The 7,633-nt window shown below is 59.0% G+C and overlaps 2 protein-coding genes across 4 annotated transcripts in view; one reads left to right on the forward strand and one right to left on the reverse strand.

The window, feature by feature from the left end:
• FAM71E1 (family with sequence similarity 71 member E1) overlaps nucleotides 1-3,524 on the reverse strand; it is a 5,849-nt gene extending 2,325 nt beyond the window's left edge. The window contains exons 1-3 of one of the 2 annotated variants that reach the window (XM_029925276.1): nucleotides 3,355-3,524; nucleotides 3,052-3,152; nucleotides 2,571-2,701 (exon numbers count right to left, since the gene is read on the reverse strand). In XM_029925276.1, the coding sequence (XP_029781136.1) occupies nucleotides 2,571-2,701; nucleotides 3,052-3,152; nucleotides 3,355-3,427 (305 nt within the window). In that variant the 5' untranslated portion in view covers nucleotides 3,428-3,524. Of the gene's footprint in view, nucleotides 1-2,570; nucleotides 2,702-3,051; nucleotides 3,171-3,354 lie in introns of both variants that reach the window. The other variant, XM_029925275.1, reaches the window with a different exon arrangement.
• A 78-nt stretch (nucleotides 3,525-3,602) lies between these two features.
• EMC10 (ER membrane protein complex subunit 10) overlaps nucleotides 3,603-7,633 on the forward strand; it is a 6,527-nt gene continuing 2,496 nt past the window's right edge. The window contains exons 1-5 of one of the 2 annotated variants that reach the window (XM_029925274.1): nucleotides 3,603-3,810; nucleotides 4,977-5,049; nucleotides 5,943-6,052; nucleotides 6,926-7,030; nucleotides 7,368-7,549. In XM_029925274.1, the coding sequence (XP_029781134.1) occupies nucleotides 3,697-3,810; nucleotides 4,977-5,049; nucleotides 5,943-6,052; nucleotides 6,926-7,030; nucleotides 7,368-7,549 (584 nt within the window). In that variant the 5' untranslated portion in view covers nucleotides 3,603-3,696. The remainder of the gene's footprint in view (nucleotides 3,811-4,976; nucleotides 5,050-5,942; nucleotides 6,053-6,925; nucleotides 7,031-7,367; nucleotides 7,550-7,633) is intronic. The other variant, XM_029925273.1, reaches the window with a different exon arrangement.

Genomic DNA, 7,633 nt, shown 5'->3' on the forward strand with positions numbered 1-7,633 from the left:
CCCCCCCCCCCGGCCCCCCACGGGAGCTCACATCTGTGGTAGGTGCTCAATGGATGTTTGTTGAGAAGGTGGATAATTTGGCCCAGGTCACACAGCGGGGATTTGAACCCAAGTCCTCTCCATGTTCTTAAGCACCACACTGGTAGCCACATTCCCCCACTCTGGCCCAGCAATACTACCTCTAGGAACCGATCTGACAGACACCCCGCACCGTGCGCCTGGATGCCCCCCACCGACCACACTGGCTGTAACCCCCAGACGCCGGCCCCACATCAGCGTCCCTCAGAAGGTGGCTCCATCTGCTACAACCTTCCCCAGGTGGACGGGTGACAGTTTACGTTCACAAAGCGCTCACCCTGGACCAAGAGCCTCACGGCCCTTTATTCAGAGTACCCCCTGGCAGCCCTGCAAGGTGGGCCCTCCTTATCCCCGTGTTCCAGATGGGGAAACCGAGGCACAGACAGGGCGCTTGGCCAAAGCCAGTGAAAAAGAAGTGAAGCCAGTGAACCCAGGCAGGAAGGCACACATTCGTTCGAGGACGTTCCCTGCCACACGGGGACAGCACCAGATGCAAGCGGTGTCTAAGGGGGCAGAGTATTCACCGCTGTGTGTCCAGAAAAGCGCCTGCTGGTTGTGCTTCCGCCGACATGAAATAATATTGATGCAGGGCTGATGGGGGAGGTCGCGGCGGGCAGAAGTGGCATGGAGCGCGTGCCTGCGGCTGTTTTTAAAGGACGGGTGGGGGCACCTGGGTGGCTCTGTCGGCTAAATGTCTGACTCCGGTTCAGGTCATGATCTCGAGGTCCCGGAGTTCAAGCCCCGTGTCGGGCTGACAGCTCAGAGCCGGGAGCCTGCTTTGGGTTCTGTGTCTCCTCTCTCTCTGCCCCTCCCCCGCTCGTGCTCTGTCCATCTCTCAAAAATAAACATTAACAAAAAATTAAAAAGTAAAAAAAGGAAGGGTGAACACGCATTATACACTTGTCAGGACTGGCCCATGACAGGTCAGAAGTGAGGGACTAGGGGCTGAGGTGTGACACTCATTTTCAGAGCAAGCTCAGTGTTTTTAGCCTGATGGTATGCTTACTTTTGGGGGGTGTTGAAGGAGATTTTAGGGGCCCAAGCACCCCTCGGCACCGCCCTCAGCGCTCCTCCCGCTGCAGGTCATGCCTCAGCTATCGGTGACGTCAGTTGGTGGGAGGCGTCAGCACACTGCTTTGTGAAGTGTTCAGCTTTTCCCGGGCAGAGGGGGCAGAGCGGGTAAAGAAAGGCTGTCGGGAGCCTCAATGTCAGCCTCAATGGGGGCGGTCAGAATCTGGTTCTACCACCAAGTGGTGGCTGCAAATTTTGTTTTAGGTACCAGAACTGCAGACAAAGGACTGTGGACCCCACTGTGTGTGTGTGTGTGAGACTATGTGAGTCCTTCCTCTGTCCCTTCTGTCCCTCTCCCCCTCCCTTTCTTTTTTTCATTAACTATGGTCAAAAAAGTGAAAGCTGGGGTGCCTGGGTGGCTCAGTCGCTTAAGCATCTGACTTCGGCTCAGGTCATGATCTCATGGTTCACGGGTTCGGGGCCCACGTCGGGCTCTGAGCTGACAGCTCAGAGCCTGAAGCCTGCTTCGGATTCTGTGTCTCCCTCTCTCTCTGCCCCTCCCCTGCTCGCATTCTGTCTCTCAAAAAAATAAATGTAAAGAAAAATAAAAAAAAAAAGTGAAAGCCATTAATACATCGTTTTTGTAAATGTACTACACGTTTCGGAAAGTTTAGTTATTTGCAGCCGGAGTCGGAGGGAGGGGCAGAGGACGGGAGGAAGGTGTTATTTTGTGCTCTGTATGTTTTGTACTTTGGGGTACGATTACAGTGCTTGTTCAATGAAAAAGGAAAGGCCCGAAGCGGTGGTGCTTAGTGTGGCACCAGAGCCCAAGCATCACGAGGTCCGCGGGGCCCTTGGGTGGCTCAGTTAAGTGTCTGACTCTTGATTTCGGCTCAGGTCATGATATCATGATTTGTGAGATGGAGCCCCATGTCTGCACCGCTGACAGTGCAGAGCCTGCTTGGGATTCTCTCTCTGCCCCTCCCTGCTTGTTCTCTCTCTCTCTAAATGAAGGAGGAAACATTAAAAGGAAAAAGAATCATGAGGTCGGCAATGAGGAGGAGCCCTGAGATTCCAATTCCAACCAACCCCTGACCCCTGTGGGTCTCTGAGCCTGTTTCTCTTTTCAAAGGATGGGGCTAAGGGTCCCATCATATAAGAGTAGGTCAGAGAGGAGATTACGTGCATGGCCTAGGCGGCGCCTGGCATGCGGTAGGCACAGCATAAGTGGTTATTTTTCTGATCCTTGCCAGGGTGGGGCTGTGGAGTGTCCCCCTCACGTCCCTCTATCTCTGATTTCCAGCCCCCGTGGATCGCCCTGCCCTGTTCTCCTGGGTGTACAGCGGCCACCCACGGAGGACTGGCAGCCATCCAAGACTCCTGGCCCTGGGAGTTATCTGTGTGACGAGAGGTGCCGCAGGGGGTCCAGGATGCCCAGAGCTGGGGAAGGAGGAGGGCCAGGCTGGGATAGGGGTGGTCACCCAAAGAGCTGCAGGTGTCCGTTATCCTTGGTAGGGCCGGCCAGCAGCAACAGGTCTGGGAGTTCCAGGGCTGGACTGGAGGCTGCCACCCCCATGGTGACCTTGTTGGCGACTTCTCCTAACCGGGTCACCTAGGGCCAGGGGTTAGAGGTTAGAAGCCAGATAGATGGAAGGCAGGGTTGGTGGGGTTAAGGGTCATGAACCAAGTGTATTAAACACCAAGTCTGGGGGCAGATATCCTGGGGTCAGAGGTCAAGATTCATCGGATGTGAAATCAGGGAAACTGAACCCAGGGAATCAGAGGCCAATGTTCATAAAGAAGCTAACAGTCTGGAGGTACGGAGGGGGTGGGGTGGTCTGCAATTCCAGGGGATAAACGCTATGTGAGCGTGGTCGGAAGTAGGCAGAGCAGGGGCTCTTGAAGTTGGGAGGTCAAGGCTCCAGCCCAGGCTCGGGGTCAGGGGGCTCTGGGGCTCCACACCTGCACAAAGTTGCTCTCAAAGATGGGAAAGTCTCGCAGCTGGTCGAACTCGCCGCTCAGGAGGTGGCGCTGGAGCTGTCCGGGCCCGCCCGTGGGAAAGGCTGGAAGCAGGGGGCATTCTAGAGGGGCGAAGTTCAGGGATCTAGCCCAGGAGGCTGGCCCTGGGCCCCCCATATGGTAGGCCAGGAAAGTCCCGCTCTGAGGGTAGGGGCGCCGGGGCTATCAGTCTTCGCATCGCCGGCCCCATCCCTCACGGGTTCCCTCACCGGGTCCAACGCTGCCAGGCCCGGCTCCGCGTCTCACCTGTCATCCCACCTGCTCCACCCAGGGCCGGCTTGGTCCCGTGCCCCTTCATCATGGCAACGCCCCTCCCCATGGGGAGAGTGAAACGAGGTGTCTGCGGAGAAAACGGGTGCGTGGGGCCGCGGCCTCTATCACGTCACAACGCGGCTTCAAAGCACCCAAGAGATGCCCGTTTTGTGACGTCTTCCAGGGGCGGTGCCTAGAGACCTGGGCGCGGCGGCGGCCACCGGGCCCGCCGCGGGCGCTAGTGCGCAGGCGCAAGGAGCTGGCGCAGGCGCGTGGGCGGCGTGCTCTGAGGCTCCAGGCTCCCTCCCGCCCCTGGCCAGGTGGGAAGGGGTCAAAATGGCGGCCGCCGGCGCTGTGGCTACTCGGCTGCTCCTGCTCTTGCTGGTGGCGGCTGCAGCTCCCAGCCGGGCGCGGGGTAGCGGCTGCCGGTCCGGGACCGCTCTGCGGGGGGTGAGTGCTCATTGACTCCGTACGGGGAGCGGGGCTGACGGAAATCCTGGGTCTCGGGTGTTTACGTCGGGTAAGGTGGGAACGAGGCATTGCAGGGCCAAGAGAGAGGAAGAGGTGAACGTGAGAGTATAGTTAGGAAGGCTCTAACTCGGGAACATGTATGAGGGGGCGGGGCTCGGATGGGATCTTGATCCCTGGGTTGTCGGTGGTGTGAGAACGATGATGTGCGGTAGGTGCGAGAACCTCAGGTTAATGTTGGAACGTTAGGGATCCGCAGTCTTAAATATGCATGAGGGGGTGTGGCTCGGGTGGAATCTTGGCGAATCAGACGTAGGGGCGGCCAAAACGAAACCGGCAGAGGCGCTCTGGAGTGATTGGACAGGAGTTCCGTCTCTTGAATATGCATGAAAGGGCGGGATCTTTAGTTCCCGGATTAATCTCTGGACACCGGGTTGCGAAGGTGTGAGAGCTGCGTAGGTGCAGGGGCGTAGGGTGAGGGACACAGAGGTAGGAGACATTTGGATTTAGGGGAATGGATGGCGTGGAATCTTGTTTTTTTTTTGTTTATTTATTTCGAGAGAGACAACGAGCAAGGGAGATGCAGAGGGAGGCGAGGGGTGGGGTATGGACAGAAGATCAGAAGCCAGTTCTCATCAGCGCCAGCCCGATGTGGGGCTGGAACTCACAAATCGCGAGATCATGACCGGAGCTGAAGCTCCAGAGCTTAATCCACAGAGCCACCCAGGCACCCCTGGAGGGCGTGGAATCTTGTATGTAGTTGATAAGCTTCGGAATTTCGGAGGCATGGTGGCTGTTGTGGCTGTTAAGGTGAAAAGGGGCGACTTGAGTGTTAGCCTTGGATGTAAGCACAGGTGTCCTTTAATTCCTGAGTGTTTATGATGCTGGGCGGGAGAGTGACCTGGAGATGGTTGCCCCGGAAGCAAGGTTACGCTTGTTTGCAGGCTCTGGTTTTCTGGGGACCGTCCAGATCATGAATTTTCATGAAAGGGACGGTTCCCAGTGGAATCGTGGACAAGGGTCAGTGTTTAGAAAAGAGTATGTAAATAAGGTTTCTTCCCCAGCCTGTGTCTGTCCCTGGGTCCTTGTGTCTTGCCCTGCTGAGGGCTCTGCTGGTCCTCAGTGGGGCACCTCTCTCTCACCTGCAGGCGGGGGCAGAAGGTCGAGAGGGTGAGGGCTGCGGCACCGTGGGGCTGCTGCTGGAGCACTCATTTGAGATCGGTGAGTCTGGCGACGTTCCCTGTCTGGGCACTTACCTGCTGCCCGGTGAGGTCAAGAACTTGGGTTTGGTGCCACCTCATGCGAGGCACAACATCCCCTAGGGGTATGTTTGGATTATTATGGGGTGGGGGGCTGGGGCAGGGAGGAGATGAGAGACTTAAGAGCATTCTACCTTTGAATGCTCCCTCACCTGTAAGACAAACCCTAGTTTCAGAAAGGCCCTTGTGGCAGTAATAACCTTAGATTTTTTTTCAGACCAGTCAGCTTGTGGCCTGCATTCGTGGCTAGGTGTCCCGTCAAAAGTGCTCACAGCAGCCATGCAACGCAGGGGGTGTTAGGGATCCAGAAGGGGAAGCTGAGGCTCAGAGGGGCACCACACAAGGTCCCTTTGTAAGGGACTGATACTGGTAGAGCCAGGGCCTGCTCTACTCTGCAGCCCAGCTTAAACTCCTGTGATTCAGGCGTTCACATTCCCAGGGCACGGATGGCAGAGTGGCCCGGAGGTCTCAGGTCCCAAACTCTGGGATGCTTGTTTGAAACACCGAAGCTGGGACCCTCTGCACACCTCCTGACCCGGTCCCTGGCATCTGCCCGGAAAAGCTCCACGGGTTCCGACTTGGCCCAACGGTTGGAAGCCCCCGTATTTTGTAGCTGGGAAAACTGAGGCTCAGAGAGATCAGGTGACTGTCCCTGGGTCACCTGGTAAGCAGAGGCAGGGCTCAGGAGCTGTGGTGTTCAGATGTCTGTTGTGGGCTGGACAGGGGGAGGATGTGTGGGGGGGTCCCCATGTTTCAGGTGGGAAATTGGGGGCGCTCAAGAGAGAAGCAACCTGGTCACTGCGCAGGCTGAAGGGTTCAGTGGTGGGGCGTTCGCTAAGCCCCGACTCCCCACAGATGACAGTGCCCACTTCCGGAAGCGGGGCTCACTGCTCTGGAACCAGCAGGATGGCACTTTGTCCCTCTCGCAGCGGCAGCTCAACGAGGAGGAGCGGGGCCGGCTCCGGGTGAGGAGGGGACCTGGGGCTGGCTCACTGGGGTGGGCGGTGGGGCGGGGGCTGGGGGGGAGGGGGCGTGTGCCTTGGAGCATGACACGCGTGCTTCAGGGCCTTTGCCCGGGCCATTCCTTCTGCCCGGTCCATCCCCGGCCCCCAGGTTTAATAAGTTAGCTCCCCTCACCTTGCCAGGCTCAGCCCAGTGCTCTGTAGTCGGTCAGGAGATTTACTTGGGAGGAGAAAGTGATCCCTATGAGAACCGAAGGTTAATTCTGCATAGCTGGCTCCGTGGCCTCGAGGGCCGGGGTCCTGGCCAGGCTCCATCCAGACCTGGCTCAGGCCTCCCTGGAGAAGGGGCAGGGAGGTGAAGCAGGCCAGAGGGAGAGAAGGGTGGGGGAGGGCAGGGAGCAGCCACCTTTCAGGGAAAGCTCACAGAAGTTGCCACAGTCCGAGTCTCTGTCCCTTTGGCCAGATGTAGTTACAAGGGAGGCTGGGAAAGGCAGGTTTCATTCTGGGCAGACACGTGCCCTCCCTGTGGGGGGTGGACCCCAGCCAGCCTTCCTGCCTGGCGCCCACGTGCCTCCTGGTCACAGCTGCCTCCCAGGAGACTTTCTTGCTCCTGCGATTGGGGAGTCCAGATACGGGGTGGGCCCAGGGGCAGCTCGAGCCAGGTTTGGGAAGAGTGTCCTTGGGACTCACTCCATCACTGGGCTGGGCTCTACTCTCCCCCAGGTGGAGCGCCCAGTGGCTCCTGGCCTCACCCACCAGCAGGGCCACCCCACCGGGACGAGTCCTGGGTCAGGGATTGGGGGGTGGCTGAGCGAGATTGGAGCCTGGGGGGGGCACGTGCTGTCCCTCTCACTGCCACCCTCCTCTGCCCTGCAGGATGTGGCAGCCTTGAATGGCCTGTACCGTGTCCGGGTCCCTCAGCGCCCTGGGGCCCCTGATGGCCCAGAAGCTGGCAGCTACGTCTCCTCCTTTGTCCCCGCGGTGAGTCAGTGACAAGGACCATCTTCACTCCTCCCATCTGCCCCAGCCTGGCTGCCACCATTTGTGACCCAGCCTTTCTGGACAGGGAAGACTCAGGCCTGGGCTTGCCCTCAGGGGTCTCCCGGGCTGGAGGGGGACAGTCCAGGTGGCCCGTGCTTTGATGGGACAGCACAGGGCCTAATGGGGAAGTTGTTGTGCTTGGGCTTGTGCCCGAGGGTGGAGGGAACCTCAAAGGGCTTTGAAAGATCCTTCTGGGCCCCTTGAGAGGGGGCTGGAGGCTCGGGGGTCTTGGCGCGGGCAAGGGCTGGTGACGACCCTCCCCTCCCTGCCGCCCTAGTGTTCGCTGGTGGAGTCGCACCTCTCGGACCAGCTGACGCTGCATGTGGATGTGGCTGGCAACGTGGTGGGCATGTCGGTGGTGACGCACCCCGGGGGCTGCAGGGGCCACGAAGTGGAAGATGTGGACCTGGAGCTGTTTAACACTTCAGTGCAGCTGCAGCCGCCAGCCACCGCCCCAGGGTGAGGACGCCCGTGGTATGGTGCTCCAGGGGCAGGTGCTCCAGGGTGAGGACCTGCGGGGTGCGGTGCTCCAGGGGCGGGTGC

Source organism: Suricata suricatta, chromosome 16 (assembly GCF_006229205.1).
Source record: "Suricata suricatta isolate VVHF042 chromosome 16, meerkat_22Aug2017_6uvM2_HiC, whole genome shotgun sequence".
NCBI lineage: Eukaryota > Metazoa > Chordata > Mammalia > Carnivora > Herpestidae > Suricata > Suricata suricatta.